Below are 26,268 nucleotides of genomic sequence, written 5' to 3' on the forward strand. Positions count from 1 at the left end.
GCTTGGCTTTGGGTAAGGAGTTTGAGTTAGGTTTCTGGGTTTAGTTGAGAAAACTCTTGCAGGGGCTAAATTGTTCGGTCGTTGCCGACCCTCACAGTCAAAATGGATTGTACGTTGACTGAACCGATGACTTCATTCTTCAAATGTTGAAGATGTTAGAAAAGTAGGGAGTTGTTGATCTATTTCCTCTCCTCGGATGTTCTCCTTGGGCCCTGGCACTGATCGCCGATTGGCGCTGGCAGGGCGGCGGGGTGTCTCCTCCTCCAAGTGGGGATCCTCTCCTACCCTGGGCTTAGTGAGGCGTTGGGGTCCCGCGGTGTGTTGCAGCTGGGGATGGGGGTCCTTGGTGGTGGCAGGCATGGAGGGAGGTGGCACATCTCCTCGTCCTTTCCCTAAGGGCTGGTTGACGGGGGCACGGGATGGTCCAGGGGACTGACGGCCCCTTTGCCGGAGTTACAGGGGGAGAGTTGTGCTGCGCTCGATCCTCGCCTGATTGGCGGGGTGGTGCCGGGTGGCCCCCGTGCAACATTTCCACTTTTCTGCAGGAATATCACACGTCAGAGTAGGTTGACACATTACTAGGTTCAATTATGCCCCTTTCCCACTGAAACTAACTGGTCAACGTGCGTTTTTTCCACGCCAATGCAACCCACTAGCAATTGGCATTTGGCACCTTTCCCATTGACAAAAAAAAAAAAAAGCTGTGTCTTTTTTTTTTCACCCGTCTAATCCCACACCCCTCCTCAGCCGTGCGTAAGGTTACGTGACGTCACCACGCTAAGATGCGCGTCTACAAGTGCGACCGAATTTAAGGAAGTAAGCAATGCAGAGCAACATGGAAGCCTTGTGTTCTGTTTTCATGCTTTTTACTGCCCTCAAAATGGTCGAAATGCAGCAAAGGATCAACACTGGTTGTGCTGAGGCAACGTAGGTGACATGAATTTTGGTTTGAAATTGAAAGGAGCGTGTACAGTGCCTTGCAAAAGTATTCGGCCCCCTTGAACCTTGCAACCTTTCGCCACATTTCAGGCTTCAAACATAGAGATATAAAATTTTAATTTTTTGTCAAGAATCAACAACAAGTGGGACACAATCGTGAAGTGGAACAAAATTTATTGGATAATTTAAACTTTTTTAACAAATAAAAAACTGAAAAGTGGGGCGTGCAATATTATTTGGCCCCCTTACCTTAATACTTTGTAGCGCCACCTTTTGCTCCAATTACAGCTGCAAGTCGCTTGGGGTATGTTTCTATCAGTTTTGCACATCGAGAGACTGACATTCTTGCCCATTCTTCCTTGCAAAACAGCTCGAGCTCAGTGAGGTTGGATGGAGAGTGTTTGTGAACAGCAGTCTTCAGCTCTTTCCACAGATTCTCCATTGGATTCAGGTCTGGACTTTGACTTGGCCATTCTAACACCTGGATACGTTTATTTTTGAACCATTCCATTGTAGATTTGGCTTTATGTTTTGGATCATTGTCCTGTTGGAAGATCCGTCCCAGTCTCAGGTCTTGTGCAGATACCAACAGGTTTTCTTCCAGAATGTTCCTGTATTTGGTTGCATCCATCTTCCCGTCAATTTTGGCCATCTTCCCTGTCCCTGCTGAAGAAAAGCAGGCCCAAGCCATGATGCTGCCACCACCATGTTTGACAGTGGGGATGGTGTGTTCAGGGTGATGAGCTGTGTTGCTTTTACGCCAAACATATCGTTTTGCATTGTGGCCAAAAAGTTCAATTTTGGTTTCATCTGACCAGAGCACCTTCTTCCACATGTTTGGTGTGTCTCCCAGGTGGCTTGTGGCAAACTTTAAATGAGACTTTTTATGGATATCTTTGAGAAATGGCTTTCTTCTTGCCACTCTTCCATAAAGGCCAGATTTGTGCAGTGTACGACTGATTGTTGTCCTATGGACGGACTCTCCCACCTCAGCTGTAGATCTCTGCAGTTCATCCAGAGTGATCATGGGCCTCTTGGCTGCATCTCTGATCAGTTTTCTCCTTGTTTGAGAAGAAAGTTTGGAAGGACGGCCGGGTCTTGGTAGATTTGCAGTGGTCTGATGCTTCTTCCATTTCAATATGATGACTTGCACAGCGCTCCTTGAGATGTTTAAAGCTTGGAAAAGCTTTTTGTATCCAAATCTGGCTTTAAACTTCTCCACAACGGTATCTCGGACCTGCCTGGTGTGTTCCTTGGTTTTCATAATGCTCTCTGCACTTTAAACAGAACCCTGAGACTATCACAGAGCAGGTGCATTTATACGGAGACTTGATTACACACAGGTGGATTCTATTTATCATCATCGGTCATTTAGGACAACATTGGATCATTCAGAGATCCTCACTGAACTTCTGGAGTGAGTTTGCTGCACTGAAAGTAAAGGGGCCGAATAATATTGCACGCCCCACTTTTCAGTTTTTTATTTGTTAAAAAAGTTGAAATTATCCAATAAATGTTGTTCCACTTCACGATTGTGTCCCACTTGTTGTTGATTCTTGACAAAAAAATTAAATTTCATATCTTTATGTTTGAAGCCTGAAATGTGGCGAAAGGTTGCAAGATTCAAGGGGGCCGAATACTTTTGCAAGGCACTGTAAGTCACAGAAGGAAGAGAAGAGCCTTTCGCGTGTTAAATGGGAGGCGACTGGCACGTTGTTATGACGCATCACGTAAGAGCCTACGTCACCACGTAGATTAGGGTGTTGACTGTTGACCCGGGGTTTTGCTTTCACACTGCATGATGATCAGAGCCGAGGTGATTTTAACGCAGGTCGCTTGGCGGGTTGAGTGACACGGGTCGAGGCGGGTCGCTGCACCTTTCCCACTGTCACCAAAAGCCGATTGTTAGTGGGTTGACATGGGTTTTTTGGCCAGTGGGAAAGGGGTATTTGACAGGTAAATGGGATTGTTGGTGCTAGGATTAGCAATCAGAATAGGATGTCAACATATCCACACATAAAGGTAATTTAAATAATACTGGGTTACCCACCGCGCATTACCTTTATTGCGTACGCTCCACCCTGCCTAATCATATCTCCTTTTGACTCCTCTTCCCTCCTCTTCCTCTTTAGATATGTATCTGGCCCTCCACATGGTTTCCACTAGTAAATTTAATTAGCTAATGATAGCACCGCTATAGGTAGCATAGGTACTGTATGTAACAATGTCTTTTTTTGATGTTGTTTGTTCTTCTCCTCTTTTGTCTGCTTCCTTCCTTTCTGTTTGCTGGTTTGTCATAACTATCAATCCATCCATTATCTACCGCTTAATCTGGGGTTGGGTCGCAGGGGCAGCAGCTTTAGCAGGGAAGCTGTAACTTCCTTCTCCCCAGCCACTTCAACCAGCTGCGGGATACCATGGCGTTCCTGGTCATAGTCTCTCCAGCGTGTCCTGAGTCTTTTTATTAGCCTCCCGCCGGTGGGATATGCCCGAAAAACCTGTCCAGGGAGGCATCCGAACCAGATGCCCGAGCCAACTCAGCTGGCTCTTCTCAATGCAGAGAAGTAGCACTGCGGACTGACAGATAGCAGCGTCGAAGGCAGGAAGAAGAAGCCAGAAGAAGACCCCAAGATACTTGAACTTCTCCACATGGGGCAGGATCTCATCCCTGACCTGAAGAGAGCACGCCACCTTTTTCTGAATAAGGACCACGATCTCGGATTTGGAGGTGCTAATCTTCATCCATCGAGTCCATTTTGCAGTAAATGGGGGCTTGAAATATTTTAATTTCAAATAATGACGTGACTCGCAACCCCCCATTTATTGCAAAATGGACCCAAAAGGGTGCCATTCATTTGCCATTGAGAGGGTTGGTAGGCAAAGGTTAATTTCTCGATGAGAATTATTGGAATTTGACCTTCTAGGCAGATCGCCGGAATCCCGCCAGCCGAACTGCCAGAACCACGCTAATGCAATTCCAACGACCCAGCCAAAAGGCAAAACTCTGAAGCTGAGAAACCAACTAATCAAATCCATTTTGATTTGAGAGACCAGCACAGTTAATCCACAGAGGAAAAATACAAAAAAAGCAGACAGACTAGACCACAGGTGTCAAACCGAATCCAGAAAGGGCATAGTGGGTGCAGGTTTGCTTTCCAACCAATGAAGAGGGCACATTTTCATCAATTAGATCTTTTACATGTGTAATCAGTTAAACTTTGTCAGGTACTGCCTGTTTCAGCAGGAAGTTCATTGGTTAAACTCTCTGCGCGTTATCGGTTGGAACAAAATCCAGCACCCATTAGGCCCTTTCTGGAATCGGTTTAACACCTGTGGACTAGACTGACAAAGATAGCAGATAGCAGGAGCAGGGAGGAAACGCGAAGAAGCCAGAACAAGACCCCAAGATACAAGAACTTCTGGGGCAGGATCTCCTCCTTGACCTGAAGAGAGCACAGGCCAGCTAGAATAGCACCAGTTTACACTTCCTCCATCAGCCAATGCAAACACTCAAGAATCTAATTGGAGAAATCCAACCCTGTGGTTTTGCGAGTGTGAATGGCTTATGAGGACCATAGTGCTCACAAAAGATATGCTGATTAGGGTCAGAAGATCCTTCTCTGGTTACTTAAGTCCTGATCCACCCTTAGTAGTTCTAGTGTTAAGACGTGAAACATCTGCGTGAAACATCAAACCCTAACCGGCAATTGGTGAACCTTGACTCAGTAGTGTAAATTCAGGCTATATCAGGGTCAAGAAAGCGATATGCTTTTATACCGAGGAGATGCGGGCCGCGACTCGATAAACAACGCTCTGAGGAAGCGCCGATAACAGCCGCCGACTTTGCATGTGAAACGGTCATGAAATAAATATGGGAGAGAGACGGAGAGAAGCGCAACAACAACAAGTGAACAGAGCTTCTGTAAACATTTGTGCCGTATATTCGCGGTGCCTGTATGAATATGGATAAGAAAGTCTCGGGGGACTTTGCCGGCTTTCGCTGTCGACAATTTATGCAAATGAGCGTCTTTAGTTGCTAGTTTGTCCTGTGAAACATAAGGCCTCTGGTGGACCATCGGCATGCAACACGTCAACGCTGGGTTCGCCGTCATCTTGTGTTTTTTTCATGGGTTTTGGCAGCTGGAAGAATAGAAAAAAAACATGTTTGTTTTAGGCGCCTGGAGGTGTTGCGCGTAGTCAAGGTCCTGTTCATGTGTAAAATAATGAGGAAAAAGAGCTACAGGAGGGAGAAAGCATGCATTTTCATTGGTGTGAAGAAGTACTGGAAAAATAATTGATGGTAGCTTTTGCATGGAATGCAACATGTGACCAAATGTGCCAAAATCTACAGGAAGTGACCCTACAATGTCTCAAGATCAACAGGAAGTGACCCTAAAATGCCCCAAAAATCCACAGGAAGTGACCTTGGAATGCCTGAAAATCAACATGTGACCTGGAAATGCGCCAAAATCAACAGGAAGTGATCCAATATCTATAGGAAGTGACCCAATATGAACAGAAAGTGACCTTGAAAGCCTCCCAAATCAACATGAAGTGACCCAATATCTACAGGAAGTCAAACGTTTCTTAAAATCAACAGGAAGTGACCTTGGAATGCCTCAAAATCAACATGTGACCTGGAAATGTGTCAAAAGCAACAGGAAGTGACCCTAAAATGCCCCAAAATCAACAGGAAGTGACCCTGGAATTCCTCAAGATCAACAGGAAGTGACCCAGTATAAACAGTAAGTGAACTCGAAATGCCCTAAAAATCAACAGGAAGTGACCGTGGAATGCCTCAAAATCAACAGGAAGTGATCCAATATGAACAGAAAGTGACCTTGAAAGCCTCCAAAATCAACATGAAGTGACCCAATATCTAGAGGACGTCAAAAGTTTCTTAAAATCAACAGGAAGTGACCCTAAAATGCCCCAAAATCAACAGGAGGTCACCCTGCCATTCCTCAAAATCAACAGGAAGTGACCCAGTATAAACAGTAAGTGAACTCAAAATGCCCCAAAAGTCAACAGGACCTTGGAATGCCTCAAAATCAACATGTGACCTGGTAATGCCCCAAAATCAACAGGAAGTGATCCAATATCTACAGGAAGTGACCCTACAATGCCTCAAAATCAACATGTGACCTGGAAATGCTTCGAAATCAACAGTTAGTGACCCAGTATAAATAGTAAGTGAACTCGAAATGCCCCAAAAGTCAACAGGAAGTGTCCTTGGAATGCCTCAAAATCAACAGGAAGTGACCCTGAAATTCTTTTGGGTTACTTCTTATTGGTTTGGGGGTTACTTCCTGTTCATTTTGGGGCATTCATTGGTCACTCCCTGTTGATTTTGTGTCATTTCCTATTGATTTTGGGTTACTTCCTGTTTATTTTGGGTCATTTGTTGGTCACACATCAATTTAAATGATTTGTGTTCTCTTCAAGCTGATTTTCTGTTCTCTTCCTGTTGAATTTGGGTCATTTGTTGGTCACACATCAATTTAAAGGATTTGTGTTCTCTTCCTGTTGATTTTGTGTTTTCTTCCTGTTGAATTTGGCGCATTCATTGGTAACACATCAAATAAAATGATTGGTGTTGTCTTCCTGTTGATTTTGGGGCATTCATTGGTAACACATCAATTCCAATGATCTGTGGTATCTTCCTGTTGATTTATAGGAATGTCCGGGTCAAATCCTGTTTATTTGAGGAGAATTTTAGGTCACTTCCTGTTGATTTAGTGGTATTCCCAGGTCACTTCCTACTGACTTTTCATGTGTAAATGACTGACAATTTAGATTGGATGCCTATCGCAGCCATTAAGCTAATGCCCAAATGATAGTAATGGTACTTAAGCAGCCCTGTATTTAAGTTTATAACTACAATAAAATATATAATTTTTCCCCCTTATCATGCAGGGAGTGCATGTGGGACTACATGTTCCTTCACCAGAACATCCGTTGTCGTGTGAACTCCACATTTTGCATTTAAATGATCTTCAGCCGGTCTAATAGTTCATTTCACTTCTCGTTGACTTCATCGCGCTCACACCGAATCTAGCCCGGCTTTCCTAACGTTTCATTTTTCGCCCCCCCAGAGTCGACCGTCTTCATCCCGGCGGCCGCGTACAGCGTGGAGGAGGACGTCGGCGAGCTGACGGTCCCGGTGAGGCGCAGCGGCGATGTCGGACAGGAGCTCATGGTGGTCTGCTTCACGCAGCAAGGTCAGATTATTTCGCAACTTTCATTTAAATGGCGAAAAGGACAAAGACTTAGGAAAATGAAAAAAAAAATGCATGCTTAAAGCAGTTTTTTTCATTTTCATACCAGTATTTTTCCGTTTTACAAATCTTTTTTTTATGTGGCAAAATGGATTTTGCCATGTGGCTTTTATTTTTGCCATGCGGCAAAATGGATTTTGCCATGTGGAATTTTTTTGCCTTGCGGAAAAATGGATTTTGCCATGTGGCATTTTTTTTACCAGTATTTTTAATGTTTTACTAATCTTTTTTTGCCATGTGGCAAAATGGATTTTGCCATGTGGCATTTTTTTGCCATGTGACAAAATGGATTTTGCCATGTGGCATTTTTTTATTTGCCATGTGGCAAAATGGATTTTGCCATGTGGCATTTTTTTGCCATTTGGAAAAATTGATTTTGCCATGTGGCAAATTTGATTTTGCCACGTGGCATTTTTTTGCCATGTGGCAAAATGGATTTTGCCATGTGACTTTTTTTTATTTGCCATGTGGCTTTTTTTTTTTTTTTTGCAATGTGGCATTTTTTGTCATGTGGCAAAATGGATTATGCCATGTGGTATTTTTTTGCCACGTGGCATTTTCTGGCCGTGTGACAAAATTGATTTTGCCACTTGGCATTTTTTTGCCATGTGGCAAAATGGATTTTGATATGTGGCATTACTTTTGCCATGTGGCATTTTTTGCCTTGTGGCATTTTTGCCATGTGGCAAAATAGATTTTTCCATGTGGCATTTTTTTTGCCATGTGGCATTTTTTGCCATGTGGCAAAATGGATTTTCCCATGTGGTATTTTTTTCCTTGTGGCATTTTTTGCCATGTGGTAAAATGAATTTTGACATGTGGCGTTATTTTTGCCATATGGAATTTTTTTTTGCCATGTGGCAAAATAGATTTTGACATGTGCCGTTTTTTTGCCTTGTGGCTTTTTTTTTTTTTTTTTTTTTTTTGCTATGTGGCAAAATAGATTTTAACATACGCCATTTTTTGCCATGCGGCATTTTTTGTGCCATATGGTAAAATTGATTGGGGCATGTGGATTTTTTTTTTTTTTTTAAATGCCATGTGGATTTTTTTTCTTATGTGGCAAAATGGATTTGGGATTTTGGAAAATTTGGACGTGCATAGTCGTTAATGGCATAGCCTGACTTGGTTGCCATTTGAATGTCAGTGTGCTGTAATGCTAAGTGTATGGTCAAAAATCAGAGCCACACATGTTCTCCTGCCATTTTTGGAAAATTTGGACATGCATAGCCATCAATGGCATGGACGTGCCTTCAAAATTGCCTAATACCCCCCAAAAATGCCGCCCCCCAAAAAAAAAAAAGCCACATGGCAAAATCCATTTTGCCACATGGCAAATACCACTTTTGCTTCTCGGCCCTGCTGAAAAATAAATTGGAATCTCTAATATGTCGACAAAGAGTAAAGTAGTCATGCTGATGTCTTGAATATTGAACCCGTTTAAAGTAGAAAACATCTAAAACATTGACGCCGAGTGTCATTTTTCTTGCAACTGACGCCGAAAAAAACCCACTCAAAGGGATTTTAAGGATACAAACTATGATTTAAAGGCATCTAGCAATCAAAACCCACTTCACCGCCAAGCTCATCATTTGCCCTGATTGTTTTGAAATAGACTTAATGTCATCTAAAATAGACACTGGCACTCCCAACTTTTAAGAGTAATGACGCGCTCCCAAAGTTTTAGGGCATAAAAACAAGGATCTCGGCTCGGCGACAATTTAATGGGACACATGGGGACCCTTAAAAAAGAAAACAAAGGCGTCAGACATCAGACTAGAACATAAAATGTAACGAGAACACAACAACAAGGTTGTTTAACCCCACTGATCTGCTCATTTCTCATGAACAAAGTTTTTTTAAAGATATATTATTAACCAGTTTATGATGTGAAATGACCCAATTTTATCACGTGTATTAAGCGCATTTTTCACTTAAAAATGGGTCAGTGCGACCTGCAACATCACATGAAGGTTCAAATGTATTTTTAGATGTGAAAATCAAACAATGCAACCACCATTTCAGGGTCACTTTGACTTTATTTATCCCAAATTGCCAGAAACACAACAAAGTGGGTTTAAAAAAGGGTTTAAAAAGGTGTCACGGTTTAGAAAAGGAACCAACGGGTTGCTCCCGAAATCTTTCATTAGAACAGTGTCGACGTTAGCTCGCTGGCTGCCATTGACGGCGCTAGACATCCAATTGTTTTTGAATGGCACTGAAACTAGAGCATTCACAGCCTGTCTTTTGTCAGCATTTACAGGTCACTTTCTGCTCATGTTAGAACATTTACATGTTATTTCTTGTCGATTTCGAGTCTCTTCCTATTCATTTGGGAACATTTTTGAGTCACTCCCTGTTCAGTAACCCAAAATCAATATGAGAGGACCTGTAAATGCCCCAAAATCAACAAAAAGTGATGCGTAAATGCCCCAAAAGGAAGATTCTTGATTCACATCCCTTTCAGTAACCTAAAAAAATCAACAGGAAATGATGTAAAATGCCCTAAAAGGAAAAAGAAGTGACAGAAAATCAACAGGAGATGATGTGAAATGCCCAAAATCAACGGGGAGTGACCCTTAAATGCCCCAAAATAAACAGTAAGTGGCGCGTAAAAGCCCCAAAAGGAAAATTTTGAGTCACATCCTTTTCAGTAACCCAAAAAATCAACAGGAAATGACATGAAATGCCCTAAAAAGGAAAAGGAAGTGACCAAAAATCAACAGGAAATTATGTGAAATGCCCCATAATCAACAGGAAGTGATGCGTGAATACCCCAAAAGGAAACTTATTGAGTCACTTTCTTTTCAGTAACCCAAAAATCTACAGGAAATGACGTGAAATTCCCTAACAGGAAAAGAAAGTGACAGAACATCAACAGGAAATGATGTGAAATGCCCAAAATCAACAGGGAGTGACCCTTAAATGCACCAAAATAAACAGGAAGTGGCGCGTAAAAGCCCCAAAAGGAAAATTTTGAGTCACATCCTTTTCAGTAACCCAAAAATCAACAGGAAATGACATGAAATGCCCTAAAAAGGAAAAGGAAGTGACCGAAAATCAACAGGAAATTATGTGAAATGCCCCAAAATCAACAGGAAATTACACTTAAATACCCCAAAATCAACAAGAAGTGATGTGTAAATGCCCCAACAGGAAGAGTTTTGAGTCACTTCCTTTTCAGTGACCCAAAAATCAACAGGAAATAAAGTGAAATGCCCTAACAGGAAAAGAAAGTGACCGAACATCAACAGGAAATGATGTGAAATGCCCCAAAATCAACAGGAAATGATGTGAATTGCCCCAAAATCAACAGGGAGTGACCCTTAAATGCCCCAAAATCAGCAGGAAGTAATGTGTGACTACCCCAAAAGGAAAATTATTGAGTCACATCCTTAACATAAAAATCAACAGGAAATGACATAAAATGCCCTAATAGGAAAAGGAAGTGACAGAAAATCACAGGAGATGATGTGAAATGCCCAAAATCAACAGGAAGTGAGCCTTAAATGCCCCAAAATCAACAGGAAATTACCCATAAGGAAAATTTTGAGTCACATCCTTTTCAGTAACCCAAAAATCAACAGGAAATGACGTGAAATGCCCTGAAAAGAACAGGTAGTGACCCAACATCAACAGGAAATGATGTAAATTGCCCCAAAATCAACAGGAAGTGACCCTTAAATGCCCCAAAATCAGCAGGAAGTAATGCGTGAATACCCCAAAAGGAAAATTATTGAGTTACATCCTTTTCAGTAACATAAAAAATCAACAGGAAATGACGTAAAATGCCCTAAAAGGAAAAGGAAGTGACAGAAAATCAACAGGAGATGATGTGAAATGCCCCAAAATCAACAGGAAGTGATGCGTGACTACCCCAAAAGGAAAAATATTGAGTCACATCCTTTTCAGTAAACCAAAAATCAACAGGAAATGACGTGGAATGCCCTAAAAGGAAATGGTAGTGACCCAAAATCAACAGGAAATGATGTAAATTGCCCCAAAATCAACAGGAAGTGACCCCTAAATGCCCCAAAATCAGTTGGAAGTAATGTGTGAACACCCCAAAAGGAAAATTATTGAGTCACATCCTTTTCAGTAACCCAAAAATCAACAGGAAATGACGTAAAATGCCCTAAAAGGAAAAGGAAATGCCCAAAATCAACAGGAAGTGAGCCTTAAATGCCCCAAAATCAACAGGAAGTGACACGTAAATGCCCCATTAGGAAAATTTTGAGTCACATCCTTTTCAGTAACCCAAAAATCAACAGGAAATGACATGAAATGCCCTAAAAAGGAAAAGGAAGTGACCGAAAATCAACAGGAAATGATGTGAAATGCTCTAAAAGGAAAAGAAAGTGACAGAACATCAACAGGAGATGATGTGAAATGCCCCAAATCAACAGAAAGTGACCCAAAAAAACCCAGAATCAACAGGAAACGACCCGCAAATGCTCCTAAATCAACGGGAAGTAATCGAAAATCAACAGGAATTGACCCGTAAATGCCCCAAAAAAGGAAAAGGAAGTGTCCAAAAATCAACGGGAAATGACATGAAATGCCCCAAAATGAACAGGAAGTGACATTTAAATACCTCAAAAGAAACATTATGGAGTCACTTCCTTTTCTGTGACCCAAAATCAATAGGAAGTGACCCGAAAATTCCCCAAATCAACAGGAAATTACCCAAAAATGCCAAATGATCAACAGGAATTGACCCGCAAATGCCCCAAAAAACGAAAAAGAAGTGTCCAAAAATCAAGAGGAAATGACGTGACCCGTAAATGCCCCAAAAGGAACATTCTTAAGTCCCTTCCTTTTCAGTAACCCAAAATCAACAAGGAAATGACCCAAAAATGCCACACAATCAACAGGAAGTGACCTGTAAATACCCCAAAAGGAACATTCTTGAGTCACTGCCTTTTCTGCACCCCAAAATCCACATGAAGTGACCCAAATTCAATATGAAATGACGTAAAACATCCCAAAATCAACAGGAAGTTACCCAAAAATTCCCCCAAATCAACAGGAAGTGACACGTAAATCCCCAAAAGAAAAATATAGTGCCTGAAAACCAACAGGAAATGACCTGAAATGCCCGAAATTGAACAGGAAGTTACCTGTAAATACGCCAAACGGAGCATTCTTGAGTCACTTCCTCTTCAGTAACCCAAAATCAACAGGAAGTGACCTGTAAATGCCCCAAAATCAACAGGAAGTGACCCCCAAAAAACCAGAATCAACAGGAAACGACCCGCAAATGCTCCAAAATCAACAGGAAGTAATTGAAAATCAACAGGAATTGACCCGTAAATGCCCCAAAAAAGGAAAAGGAAGGGTCCAAAAATCAACAGGAAATGACATGAAATGCCCCAAAATGAACAGGAAGTGACATTTAAATGCCTCAAAAGGAACATTATTGAGTCACTTCCTTTTCAGTAACCCAAAATCAACAGGAAGTGACCTGAAAATTCCCCCAAATCAACAGGAAGTTACCCCAAAATTCCCCCAAATCAACAGGAAGTGACACGTAAATCCCCAAAAGGAAAACAAAGTGTCTGAAAACCAACAGGAAATGACCTGAAATGCCCGAAATTGAACAGGAAGTTACCTGTAAATACGCCAAACGGAACATTCTTGAGTCACTTCCTCTTCAGTAACCCAAAATCAACAGGAAGTGACCTGTAAATGCCCCAAAATCAACAGGAAACGACCCGCAAATTCTCCTAAATCAACGGGAAGTAATTGAAAAACAACAGGAATTTGACCCGTAAATGCCTCAAAAAAGGAAAAGGAAATGTCCAAAAATCAACGGGAAATGACATGAAATGCCCCAAAATGAACAGGAAGTGACATGAAAATTCCCTCAAATCAACAGGAAATTACCCAAAATGGCAAATAATTAACAGGAATTGTCGCGTAAATGCCCCAAAAAAGGAAAAGGAGGTGTCCAAAAATCAACGAGAAATGACATGAAATGCCCCAAAATGAACAGGAAGTGACATTTGAACGCCTCAAAAGGAATATTATTGAGTCACTTTGTTTTCAGTGACCCAAAATCAACAGGAAGTGACCTGAAAATTCCCCCAAATCAACAGGAAGTGACCTGTAAATGCCCAAAAGGAAAAGGAAGTGTCTGAAAATCAACAGGAAATGACCTGAAATGCCGGAAATTGAACAATAAGTGACCTGTAAATACGCCAAACGGAACATTCTTGAGTCACTTCCTCTTCAGTACCCAAAATCAACAGGAACTGCCCTTTAAATGCCCCAAAATCAACAGGAAGTGACCCAAAAATGCCCCAGAATCAACAGGAAATGACCCACAAATTCTCCTAAATCAACGGGAAGTAATCGAAAATCAACAGGAAGTGACCTGAAATGCCCTAAATAAACTCATTGCCCGTCATTGGCTGCCACGGACGGCCATAGACGTCCAATCTGTTTGAAGTGGAAGGGATGGGTGCGAATGAACGACACACTCAAGCGGAATAAAACGAAATATTTTCGAACTGGCTTGGTTCCCGAGAATTCAAAATGAAATGTTTTCAATGTCCCCAGCGTCAGCCACGGGCACGGTGCCCACCACCGTGCTGTCCTACTCGGACTACATCTCACGGCCGGACGACCACCGCAGCGTGCTACGTTTCGACAAGGGCGAAGTGGAAAAGCCTTGCCGCGTGGTCGTCATCGACGACTCCCTGTACGAGCCCGAGGAGAGCTTCAACGTCACCCTCGGCGCCCCCATGGGGGGCCGCCTGGGCGCCCGTTTCCCCAGCGCCAGGATCACCATCGTGCCTGACGCGGATGACGGTAAGACCTCGTGCTTCCACGGTTGTTAAGGCTCAAGCTGCAAATGTGGGACTGCAATTCCCAGCATGCCTCGTGGTGATTTCCTCATTGCTTTTGTTAGCAGCTACTTATTTCCCAATGTAGTTGGGTTTTATTAATTGATGCTGGCATTGCGTGTAATATTTACACCTATGGGCGCCGTTTCAACATCGGCATATTCCAAAAATTCATGCCACGTGTGCTTCTCTTCAGTTTGTTCACACTTCTTCATTTTTGGGGGGCAAAAAAACTCAAAATCAACAGAAACTTACCTGATAACAACAGGAAGTGACCAAACATCAAGAGGAAGTGACCCAGAAATGCCTCCAAATCAACGGGAAGTGACCTGATATCAACAGGAAGTGACCCAATATGAACAGGAGGTGATTTTGAAATGCCCACAAATAAACAGGAAGTGACTTAATATCAGCAGAAAGTGACCTGATATCCACAGGAAGTTACCCTGAATTATACCCAAAAAAACAGGAAGTGACTAGATATAACAGCAAGTGACGCTGAAATGCCCACCAATCAACAGGAAGCGACCCTGAAATGCCTCCAAATCAACGGGAAGTGACCAGATATCAAGAGGAAGTGACCTGATATCCACAGGAAGTGACCCTGAAATGCCCCCAAATCAACAGGAAGTGACCTGATATCCACAGGAAGTGACCCTAAAATGCCCCCAAATCAACAGGAAGTGATCCCGAAACTGACAAATAATCAGGAAGTGACCTGATATCAACATAAAGTGACCCAATATGAACAGGAAGATACCCTGCTATGCCCCCAAATCAACAGGAAGTGCCTTGAAACCCCTCCAAATCAACAGCAAGTGACCTGATATCAATAGGAGGTACCCTTAAATGCCCCCAAATCAACAAGAAGTGACCTGATTTAAACAGGAAGTGACCCTGACATGCTCCCATATCAACAGGAAGTGACTTGATATCAACAGGAAGTGACGCTGAAATGCCCCCAAATCAACAGGAAGTGACTTGATATCAACAAGAAGTGACACTGAAATGCCCCCAAATCAACAGGAAGTGACTTGATATCAACAGGAAGTGAGGCTGAAATGCCCCAAATCAACAGGAAGTGACACTGAAATGCTCCCAAATCAACAGGAAGTGACTTGTTAACAACAGGAAGTGACGCTGAAATGCCCCCAAATCAACAGGAAGTTACTTGATATCAACAGGAAGTGACCTTGACACCCCTCCAAATCAACAGCAAGTGACTTGATATCAACAGGAAGTGAAGCTGAAATGCCCCAAATCAACAGGAAGTGATGCTGAAATGCCCCCAAATCAACGGGAAGTGACTTGATATCAACAGGAAGTGACACTGAAATGCTCCAAAATCAACAGGAAGTGACTTGATATCAACAGGAAGTGAGGCTGAAATGCCCCAAATCAACAGGAGGTGATACTGAAATGCCCCCAAATCAACAGGAAGTGACTTAATATCAACTAGAAGTGACCCTGAAATGCCCCTAAAAAAATAGGAATTGACTTCATATCAACAGGAAGTGACCCTGAAATGCCCCAAATCAACAGGAAGTGACTTGATAGCAATAAGAAGTGACCCTGAAATGCCCTTATATATCCAGGAAGTGACACCGAAATGCCCCAAATAAACAGGAAGTGACTTGATATCAATAGGAAGCGACCATGAATTTCTCGCAACTCTACAGGAAGTGACCAGATATCCACAGGAAGTGACACTGAAATGCTCCCAAATAAACAGGAAGTGACTTGATAGCAATAAGAAGTGACCCTGAAATGCCCCTAAATCAACAGGAAGTGATGTTATATCAACAGGAAGTGACCCCGAAATGCCCCAAAATAAACAGGAAGTGACTTGGTATCAATAGGAAGTGACACTCAAATGCTCCCAAATCAACAGGAAGTGACTTGATATCAACAGGAAGTGAGGCTGAAATGCCCCCAAATCAACAGGAAGTGACTTGAGATCAACTAGAAGTGACCCTGAAATGCCCCTAAATAAATAGGAATTGACTTCATATCAACAGGAAGTGAGCCTGAAATGCCCCAAATCAACAGGAAGTCACTTGATAGCAATAAGAAGTGACCCTGAAATGCCCCTAAATCAACAGCAAGTGTTGTTATATCAACAGGAAGTGACCCCGAAATGCCCCAAATAAACAGGAAGTGACTTGATATCAATAGGAAGTGACACTCAAATGCTCCCAAATCAAAAGGAAGTGACTTGATATCAACAGGAAGTGAGGCTGAAAGTGACCCTGAAAGGCCCCTAAATAAATAGGAATTGACTTCATATCAATAGGAAGTGACCCTGAAATGCCCCAAATCAACAGGAAGTGACTTGATAGCAATAAGAAGTGACCCTGAAATGCCCCTAAATCAACAGGAAGTGATGTTATATCAACAGGAAGTGACCCCGAAATGCCCCAAATAAACAGGAAGTGACTTGATATCAATAGGAAGTGACACTCAAATGCTCCCAAATCAACAGGAAGTGACTTGATATCAACAGGAAGTGAGGCTGAAAGTGACCCTGAAAGGCCCCTAAATAAATAGGAATTGACTTCATATCAATAGGAAGTGACCCTGAAATGCCCCAAATCAACAGGAAGTGACTTGATAGCAATAACAAGTGACCCTGAAATGGCCCAAATCAACAGGAAGTGACTTGATAGCAATAACAAGTGACCCTGAAATGCCACTAAATCAACAGGAAGTGATGTTATATCAACAGGAAGTGACCCCGAAATGCCCCAAATCAACAGGAAGTGACTTGATAGCAATAAGAAGTGACCCCGAAATGCCCCTAAATCAACAGGAAGTGATGTTATATCAACAGGAAGTGACCCTGAAATGCCCCTAAATCAACAGGAAGTGATGTTATATCAACAGGAAGTGACCCCGAAATGCCCCAAATAAACAGGAAGTGACTTGATATCAATAGGAAGTGACACTCAAATGCTCCCAAATCAACAGGAAGTGACTTGATATGAACAGGAAGTGAGGCTGAAATGCCCCCACATCAACAGGAAGTGACTTGATATCAACTGGAAGTGACCCTGAAATGCCCCTAAATAAATGGGAATTGACTTCATATCAACAGGAAGTGATGTTATATCAACAGGAAGTGACCCCGAAATGCCCCAAATAAACAGGAAGTGACTTGATATCAATAGGAAGTGACACTCAAATGCTCCCAAATCAACAGGAAGTGACTTGATATCAACAGGAAGTGAGGCTTAAAGTGACCCTGAAAGGCCCCTAAATAAATAGGAATTGACTTCATATCAATAGGAAGTGACCCTGAAATGCCCCAAATCAACAGGAAGTGACTTGATAGCAATAAGTGACCCTGAAATGCCCCTAAATCAACAGGAAGTGATGTTATATCAACAGGAAGTGACCCAGAAATGCCGCAAATAAACAGGAAGTGACTTGATATCAATAGGAAGTGACACTCAAATGCTCCCAAATCAACAGGAAGTGACTTGATATCAACAGGAAGTGAGGCTGAAATGCCCCCACATCAACAGGAACTGACTTGATATCAACTGGAAGTGACCCTGAAATGCCCCTAAATAAATGGGAATTGACTTCATATCAACAGGAAGTGACCCTGAAATGCCCCAAATCAACAGGAAGCGACTTGATAGCAATAAGAAGTTACCCTGAAATGCCACTAAATCAACAGGAAGTGACTTGATATCAACAGGAAGCGACCATGAATTTCTTGCAAATCAACAGGAAGTGACCTTATATCCACAGGAAGTGACCCTGAAATGCCCACAAATCAACAGGAAGTGACTTTATATCAACAGGAAGTGACCCTTAAATGCTCCCAAATCCACAGGCAGTGACTTGATATCAACAGGAAGTGACCCTGAAATGCCCCCAAATCAAATGGAAGTGATTTGATTGGATGTCTCTCGCCACCGATGGCTGCCATTGAGTTAAAAACCATAAAACGAACAATACAAGCAGTCACTTAAGCATCATTTGTTCCGACTGCACACGACTGCAATTCAACATTAGTGATTGCAATCAGATTGGATGCCAAACGTTACTTTCAAATGTCCGATAATCGGCTAGACCGTGCAAACGCAACGTCGCCGCGGCGTTGAAATTGCCATCATGGTCACCTGCTGCTTTCTTGATTGCATTGGAAGCCATCCCCCGTCTCGCTGGCGAACAAGTTGTCAGACGGCGTAACAGGTTCCCGTGGAAGTCCGGCTTCAAGTGGATTTGTTTGACCTACTTAAATGGCGAGGAGGAGGGAGGCGGGCTACGTGACGGGAATGCGGCGTCCGGCCGGCGTAACCTGAGCGCCCGCCGCTGCATTGTGGCCTCTCAGGACAGCTGTTAGAACACGGCGAAAGCCTTTTGGCGAGATGTGCGCTACAACTCAATTTTCTCCCATCAAAGGCCAGAGAGTAGACGCCGTTAATGTTTCCGGCGGTTATTTATTGTTTTGTTTGTCCTCTGCTTTTTTATGGGGTTTAGAAAAAGCACTTAATGGAATTGAACACCGTCTTGTTTTGCTGTTGGGCCTTTAGTGCCTTTAGTTTTTGTTCAAAATGGGCAAGTGGACAACTAATTGTTTGGCGATATTCTTGACCTAAAAATGGGTTTAGATCAGCTTTCTTAATAGTAAATACTCTTACATACAGTCCCTGATAAAAGTTGTTGCATTGTCCATTTTGTAGAAACAATTGCTAATAACCTGACTTTTTAATGATTCAATTGGTTTCAGAAATGGCTCATATAAAAGCTAAGACCTTCTCAAAGGTATATATATTTGTGTATTTATATATATTTGTTTCACTGTAAAATGATTTCTCATTGAATGAAGACATAAAGGTCAAATTTTGGCAAGACAAAAGTTTTGTCGCCTACAGAAAGTAGTGTGAAAACTGAACAAAAAATGTACTTCAAATACAAAAATATCTCACATAACATGAGCGAATTAAGTAGTGGTGCTGTGAGATCTCAATTTAATCATTTGTATGACTTCCATGGGCTTCTGCAAGGATTCATACAATTTATTGATGACGTCATCAGGAACATCAAAGAAAGCAGTCTTGTATGCCTCTCAGAGTTCATCAACATTCTTGGGTTTCGTCTTCCATGCTTCCTCTTTCATCCTGTTCATGTCCGGTGACTGGGCTGGCCAGTCCTGGAGGATCTTGATCTTCTTTGCCTTGAGGATCTTTGAGGTAGCGATTGAAGTATGCGATGGAGCATCACCCTGCTGCAGAATTTGTCCCTTTTTATGGTTAGGAATGTAAGAGGCAGCTAGGATTTGTTGATATTTCAGACTATTAATGTTGCCTTCCACCTTGCAGATCTCTCGCACACCCCATACTGAATGTAACCCCAGACCATGATGTTGCCACCACCAAACCTCACTGGTTTGTGGCAGAAGGTGGCTTTTTCAGATGAATCTTCCATTGAAATTGGGGTTATCATCTGGGGTTATCATCTCTTTTTTATCTTGTTGTCTGTTATCATCGAAGGTTGTCATCCAGTATGGGTGTGTGCGAGAGACCTGCAGGGTGGAAGGCAACATAAATAGTCTGAAATATCAACAAATCTTAGCTGCCTCTTACATTCCTAACCATAAAAAGGGACAAATTCTGCAGCAGGATGGTTCTACATCGCATACTTCAAAGTTCCTCAAGGCAAAGAAGATCAAGATCCTCCAGGACTGGCCAGCCCAGTCACCGGACATGAACAGGATGAAAGAGGAAGCATGGAAGACGAAACCCAAGAAAGTTGATGAACCCTGGGAGGCATGCAAGACTGCTTTCTTTGATGTTCCCGATGACGTCATCAATAAATTGTATGAATCCTTGCAGAAGCCCATGGAAGTCATACAAATTATTCAATTTGGATCTCACAGCACCACTACTTAATTCGCTGATGTTATGTAACATTTTTTTTGCAATTTGAAGTACATTTTTTGTTCAATTTTCACACTACTTTCTGAAGGCGACAAAACTTTTGTCTTGCCAAAATTTGACCTGTATGTCTTCATTAAATGATAAATCTTTTTTCAGTGAAACAAATATATTTTTGTACATTCAACACAATTTGGGAAGGTCTTAGCTTTCATATGAGCCATTTCTGAAACCAATTGAATAATTAAAAGTCATATTATTAGCAATTGTTTCTACAAAATGGATAAGTGACAGAACTTTTGTCAGGGACTGTATACATATATATATAGTTCTTTTTGTTGTTGTTTTTTTAATAATATACATATACTGTATATATTTTTAACTTATTGCCCGCCATTGACGGTGCTACACGTCCAATCCATTTGGACTGCGATCTTGAACTCAAAATGATTTCGGCTTCAAACAGCATCAATGGCACTGAATGTTGTTCCAGTTTAAATTAATTAGGCATCTATTATTGATAATGATATTTTATTATGATTAATATTTTACCAGTATTTATTTATTTTTTTTGTCGATATTGGAGACCAGAGAAAAAACTTTGTATTCATTCATTTTCACAAATTAATTTACCATAGTTTTTTTATTAATAAAAAGTCTTTATTTTTCTTAAATTCTAAAAATATTCTTAAAATAAATGCAAAAAAATATATTTTTGTAGACATTGTTGACCTGGAAATATTTTTTTTTCAATTTATTCATTTTCAAAAAATAATTTGCTGTTTTGAAAAAACAAATCTAGTTATATTTTAAAATTTTATTTATTTAAAAATGCCTATAAAACAAAAAAAATGCAGAAAAATATTCAATTGTTTTGTAGAAATTGTTGACCTAAAAATAACTATTTATTCATTCATTTTCATTAATTAATATTCTTTTTTTCTTATTTAAAAAAAATCTCATTTTAGATTTTATTCATTTAAAGATATTTTTCAAAACAATCCTGGAAAAGATTCAATTTTTGTAGACATTGTTGAGCCCCAAAATAGCTATTTATATATTTAAACCATTTTTCCTTTTTTTTTAATTTAAAAACATTTTTGTTATTTATTTTTAATTGTAGTTATTTGAAAATATTAAAATTAAAATAAACACACAAACACTGCATTTGTTAAAAAGATATATAATAAAAGATGATAATAATAATAAATAATGACAATAGAAAATAAAATAATAAATTTAAAAAATAGTTGTTGTTGTTTTGCTTTTTTCCTCCACATTTTCAGCAAAAATGGTCCAATCCTCTTTTTTTGAGTTTGTCATATTTATTTATGATAATTGTTTTCTTCATTTAAAAAAAAATAAATAAATAAATAAATAAATATTATAATAAATATTTTCCGATTTCTATAATCTTCTATCAAAGCAGCTGATCATCCTCGGAATGAATCTAAGATATATGCAGTGCGGAGAACAAGTATTTGGTACACTGCCAATGGGAAAACCCATTTTCAAAACAAACCTTTTCTTTAGAAATCAATGTGCTTGTGATTCTGTCCCTTGTTTAAACTGTAAAGCCACTGACCCGTCGGTCAGTCACTACGCCGTAAAGGTGCAAACTCGATCCTCGCTTTCCTTTTCTGACATGCTAGCGAATGATTGACTGTGCAATTTCACACTTGATGGGTGAACGGGCACCGCAGAGGGAAGGTGTGCGCACATTGAGCTCGACTCGCCTTGGCCCTTTGATGGAACTAAACGCTTGTTGCTAATTAAATGAAATGTGTACGCTTAGTCCAAAAAGGCTCCCTTACGCCGCTTTTAGTGCTGCAAGCTTTTTTTTTTTTTTTTTTTTTTTTTTTGCTGAACCGCAGAGGTTAGATTCCACTCAATAGGAGTGGCATTAGCTTAGCGTCTTTGCTTCTCGGTGGTTCGTCGCGTTGTATGCTAGCGGAACCGGTGGTGCTAATCTGCGTTGTTTATTAGTAATCACAGGAGCCTGGATTGCTGTTGCGATGAGCTTGAAATTGCTCTGACAAAAGTTTAAAAGTCCTTAATTTACATTTGGCATTATAAACATGCTCTTCCCTATCAGCATCCACAGAAAACAAGGGGACATACCTACGGAAGTGTATTGTTGCCACCCAAAAATGTTTTTAAAAAGTCCAGTTTCACAATTTTACATGATCATATCATGTAAAAATGTGACAGCCATTGGGTAGCAATGTGATAATTATCATGTAAAACCTGATAACTATAATGTCAAAACCTTATAATTATCATGTAAAAACATGATACTATAATGTAAAAACATAAGTTTCATGAAAAAAAAACATAAGTATCATTAAAAAAAAAAAAAAATGTAAATTCTCATGTAAAAAACGCAAATATCATGCAAATACGTGATAATTTTCAAGGAAAAACGTGACAACTATTGTGAAAAAGTGTAATAATTTTCATGTAAAAACGCAATAACTATGATGTAAAAATGTGATTAACGCGCGGTAATTATTTTTTTAAATTAATCACGTTAAAATATTTGACGCAATTAACGCACTAGGCCCGCTCAGACAGATTTAAATGTCAGTACAGTGAAAGGCCAACTTGTTAATTGTGTTTTATGGAGTTTTTTCGCCCTCTGCTGGTGCTTGGGTTTGACTTGCATATGTTTTGTGGCGTAATGTCGCCCTCTGCTGGCGATTCATTGCAGCTGATTATTTGGGTTTCGGCGCGCTTTTCTGACGTGATGATATGTCGACGCGAACTCACACTAATAGACAGTGCTATTCAGAACAGCTAACGTCCGCATCCAGTATTCAGTGGCAGTTCTCATAGCCCCATCACACTGTTTGTGTCTAATACATTAATGGCTTGTGAGTTCTATTCCTCCTTTGTTTATATTCATGAGCATTTGATAGTTATTGATGATGTGTATTTGAATTTGTTCACATATGTGGTGAAATGCAGTTACATTGTTAGATGCTTGTGAGCTAATTGGCTAGTGCTACTGCTCAAATGGACACGTGTGTGTACATTTTATGTTATTTTGTGATTTATGCAAGTTATTGACACATTGCCTTGTTATTTTCAGTTTTACAAAAATACAAGAAACGTGCTCCTGTCAAAAAGAGATGACTTCAGTAAAGCCCATGCAACTTTGCCACACCGTCTGATTTCTTTTTGGAACTTATGTTCGCTATCTGTCAGTTTGTGTACTCACACACATTGAGGACAGAATAGGGCTACTAGTTTATTTTTTGATTGAAAATTTTACAAATTTTATTAAAACGAAAACATTAAGAGGCGTTTTAATATAACATTTCTATAACTTGTACTAATATTCATCTTTTAAGAACTACAAGTCTTTCTATCCATGGATCACTTTACCAGAATGTTAATAATGTTAATGCCATCTTGTTGATTTATTGTTATAATAAACAAATACAGCCCTTATGTACTGTATGTTGAATGTATATATCCATCTTGTCTTATCTTTCCATTCCAACAATAATTTACAGAAAAATATGGCATATTTTATAGATGGTTTGAATTGCGATTAATTGCGATTAATTACGATTAATTAATTTTTAAGCTGTAATTAACTCGATTAAAAATTTTAATCGTTTGACAGCCCTAGTGATATAATATAAAAACGTGACATGGTGTAAAAACGTGATAGTATCATGTAAAAAAAAGCGTGATAGTATCATTTTTATTTATTATTTTGTTTTATATATGATAGTTATCACATTTTTATATCAACACATTTTTACATGATAATCACGTTTTTACCTGATACTATCATGTTTTTAAATGATAGTAACACCTTTTTACATGATAATTGTCACGTTTTTACCTGATACTATCATGTTTTTAAATGATAGTAACACATTTTTACCTAATACTATCATGTTTTTAAATGATAGTAACATCTTTTTACATGATAATTGTCACGTTTTTACATGATACTACCACATTTTTATGTGACAGTATCATGTTTTTAAATAATAGTATCACCTTTTCACATGATAATTGTCACGTTGTTACACGATACTATCACATTTTTACATGATAATTGTCACATTTTTACATGATAGTAGCACGTTTTTACATGATATTTTTCATTTTTACTTTTTTACATCATCACATTTTTACATGATAATTGTCACGTTTTTACATGATACTACCAAATTTTTACATGATAATGTTCACATTTTTACGTGATAATTTATCGCATTTTGAAAAGACTATCACATTTTTACATGATAGCTATCACATTTTATCGTATCACATTTTTACGTGATAATTATCATGTTTTAAATGATAGTATCACCTTTTCACATGATACTCCCACATTTTTATGTGATAGTATCACGTTTTTAAATAGTATCACCTTTTTACATGATAATTGTCACGTTTTTACATGATAGTGGCACATTTTTACATGATAATGTTCATTTTTACATGATAATTTATCACATTTTCAAACAGTATCACGTTTTTTAAGATCATGTTTTTACATGATAGCTATCACATTTTTACATGACAATTATCACGTTTTTACATGATAGTATCACCTTTTCACATGATACTACTACATTTTAATGTGATAGTATCCCATTTTTAAATTATAATTATCACATTTTTACATCATATCACATTTTTACATGATAATTGTCACGTTTTTACATGATAATTTATCACATTCTTAAATGACAGTATAATGTTTTTAAATATCACGTTTCTACATGATAGCTATCACATTTTTGTATCTTATCACATTTTTACATGATAATTATCACGTTTTACATGATACTATCATGTTTTTAAATGATAGTATCACCTTTTCACAAGATCATTGTCACGTTTTCACATGGTACTATCACATTTTATATGATAGTATCACGTTTCTAAGTAATAGTATCACCTTTTTACATGATACTTATCATATTTTTACATCATATCACATTTTTACATAATTGTCACGTTTTTACATGATAGTAGCACGTTTTTACATGATAATGTTCATTTTTACATGATAATTTTTCACATTTTCGAATGACAGTATCACATTTTTAAATATAGCTATCACATTTTTATATCATCACATTTTTACATTATAATTATCACATTTTAACAAGATAGTATCATCTTTTTACATGATACTACCACATTTTTATGTGATAGTATACCGTTTTTAAATATTAGTATCAGGTTTTTACATGATAGCTATCACATTTTTATATCTTATCACATTATTACATGATAATTATTACATTTTTACATGATACTATCATGTTTTTAAATGATAGTATCCCCTTTTCACATGATAATTGTCACGTTTTTACATGATACTATCACATTTTTACATGATAATTGTTACGTTTTTACATGATAGTAGCACATTTTTCCATTATAATATTCATTTTTACATGATAATCTATCACATTTTCAAATGACAGCATCACGTTTTTAAATATCACGTTTTTACATGATAGCTATCACATTTTTATATCTTACCACATTTTTACATGACAATTATCACATTTTTACATGATACTATTATGTTTTTAAATGATAGTATCACGTTTTTAAATAATAATATCACCTTTTTACATAATAGTTATCACATTTTTAAAATTCTACGTAATATGTAGTCACCGAGTAAATGTAAGGCGTTAATACCCATTTCCACGAGCGTTTGAAAACTACTTAATGTACCTGTGTGCAAGTATCACGCAGTGTATATACTGTACTGTCGCATTTTTAGACAATAAGTATCGTTCAGGGTAATAACATGCCCAATCTGAATCGAGGGAAACGGAAAATAATAGGATTAACTCCACTCAGACTGACAACCGGCATTAGCGCTTTTGTTTGTTTCTCGTCCCGTACGCGCAATCATGCGTTACCCTCGGCTAAATACGTGTGACTAAAAGTGTGTACGTGCCGCCGTGTGACAGCAATTTGATGCGCTGCACCAAACGGCCCACGTGCGACGACGCCCCGAGCCATCGTCAGAGAAGGTGTCGTCTCGTAATCAATGTGCCAAGCCTTTACCTTGTACGGGCGCGTCGGGGAGTTAAGATTAAGAGCAGCCAGTGAAGACGAGGAGGAAAATGTCAAATTGTTTGACATCTTCTTCAAGAGAGGCACTTTTTTTTTGGCTTCTAAAGCGACGTTCAGACTGCCAAGTTTTCCCCCCATACCTGACTGCCGACTGCTATTTTGATTTTCTGCCCATCATTTTCTATCTTGAAAGTGTCACTCGTCCATATAGTGACAATAACAAACTAGGTGAGACAAAATGGCGAC

General features: G+C 39.4%; 1 protein-coding gene across 1 annotated transcript in view; it reads left to right on the forward strand.

The window, feature by feature from the left end:
- Nucleotides 1–26,268, forward strand: part of LOC130917272 (FRAS1-related extracellular matrix protein 2-like) — a 231,029-nt gene that overhangs the window by 119,998 nt on the left and 84,763 nt on the right. The window contains exons 5-6 of the mRNA XM_057838514.1: nucleotides 7,035–7,160; nucleotides 13,779–14,030. Coding sequence (XP_057694497.1) covers nucleotides 7,035–7,160; nucleotides 13,779–14,030 — 378 coding nt within the window. The remainder of the gene's footprint in view (nucleotides 1–7,034; nucleotides 7,161–13,778; nucleotides 14,031–26,268) is intronic.

Source organism: Corythoichthys intestinalis, chromosome 6 (assembly GCF_030265065.1).
Source record: "Corythoichthys intestinalis isolate RoL2023-P3 chromosome 6, ASM3026506v1, whole genome shotgun sequence".
Classification (NCBI taxonomy): Eukaryota; Metazoa; Chordata; class Actinopteri; order Syngnathiformes; family Syngnathidae; genus Corythoichthys; species Corythoichthys intestinalis.